The 1,030-nt window shown below is 43.5% G+C and overlaps 1 protein-coding gene across 1 annotated transcript; it reads left to right on the top strand.

Annotated features, from left to right (window-relative positions):
• Positions 1 to 388: 388 nt before the first annotated feature.
• On the top strand, positions 389 to 934 carry LOC118736290 (uncharacterized protein K02A2.6-like). Its single transcript, XM_036466386.1, has one exon. It carries the CDS (start codon positions 389 to 391, stop codon positions 932 to 934), a length of 546 nt encoding a protein of 181 aa, XP_036322279.1.
• Positions 935 to 1,030: the final 96 nt, after the last annotated feature.

The raw sequence follows: 1,030 nt of genomic DNA, 5'->3' as shown, positions 1-1,030 counted from the left end.
CAAATGCAAATGCTGATGCCATGTCACGACTTGCAACGCAAAAGCGCGATTGTTTTGTAGAAGAAGTAGATGTGATAACAGCGCAGTTAATAGATAACTTACCAGTTACTGCAGAAGACTTGGGTGCAGCAACAGCTAAAGAACCAGAGGTTAAAATCCTGGTAGATTGCCTAAAATACGGCCGCGATTGTGAGGCGAAGCAACGATTTGGAATTCCACAATAGAGTTCACTTTGCGGAAAGGTTGCCTTTTACGAGGTTTCCGTGTGTATATATCCACAGCACTACGACAAAACGTACTTAGCGAATTACACAGCGGTCATTTTGGAATGATCAAAATGAAAACACTAGGGCGTTCTTATTGCTGGTGGCCTAACCTAGACCGCGATATGGAGAAATTGGTTTATAATTGCGTATCCTGCCAAAGCATCCGATCCGATCCAGTCGCGGTTCCTGTACATTGTTGGGCACGACCGGGTAAAGTCTTCGAGCGCCTGCATGTGGATTACGCAGGTCCAATGTATGGCAAGTATTTATTCGTCTTGGTAGATGCCTATAGCAAGTGGCCTATTGTAAAAATTGTAAACAATATGACGACCGATACAACTATCTCCGAATGCCGAGACATTTTTGCAACTTTTGGTATACCGAATATATTAGTAAGTGATAATGGCACCCAGTTTAACTCTAAAGAGTTTCAAGCGTTCTTGAGAACGAATGGCATAGTGCACAAGCAAGGTGCTCCCTATCATCCGGCAACGAATGGGCAGGCCGAAAGGTTAATACAGACAGATAAACAGAAGCTGACAGCAGCTATGACTAAACCAGTCTCAATGCATAAAGAGTTGCAAAACATTTTGCTCAGCTACCGAAGAGCAATCCACCCGACTACAGAAAAAAGTCCAGCCATGGTTATGTTTGGTCGACAAATTTAAACTCGCTTAGATTTTCTACTACCGCAAACTACGCTCGGTAATACGGACAAAAAAGATTACCAAAAAGGTTTTCGCCGAAGGCGAGAGGGTCTCAGT

This window comes from Rhagoletis pomonella, unplaced genomic scaffold, assembly GCF_013731165.1.
Source record: "Rhagoletis pomonella isolate Grant_MI unplaced genomic scaffold, Rhpom_1.0 Rhpom_scaffold_00003, whole genome shotgun sequence".
NCBI lineage: Eukaryota > Metazoa > Arthropoda > Insecta > Diptera > Tephritidae > Rhagoletis > Rhagoletis pomonella.
Note: the sequence above shows the minus strand (reverse complement) of the source record. Positions and strands in the feature narration are given on the sequence as shown.

Bases quoted from the DNA above. Each gene is read 5' to 3' on its own strand.
- LOC118736290 (XM_036466386.1), top strand. From the start codon at position 389: ATGGAGAAATTGGTTTATAATTGCGTATCCTGCCAAAGCATCCGATCC.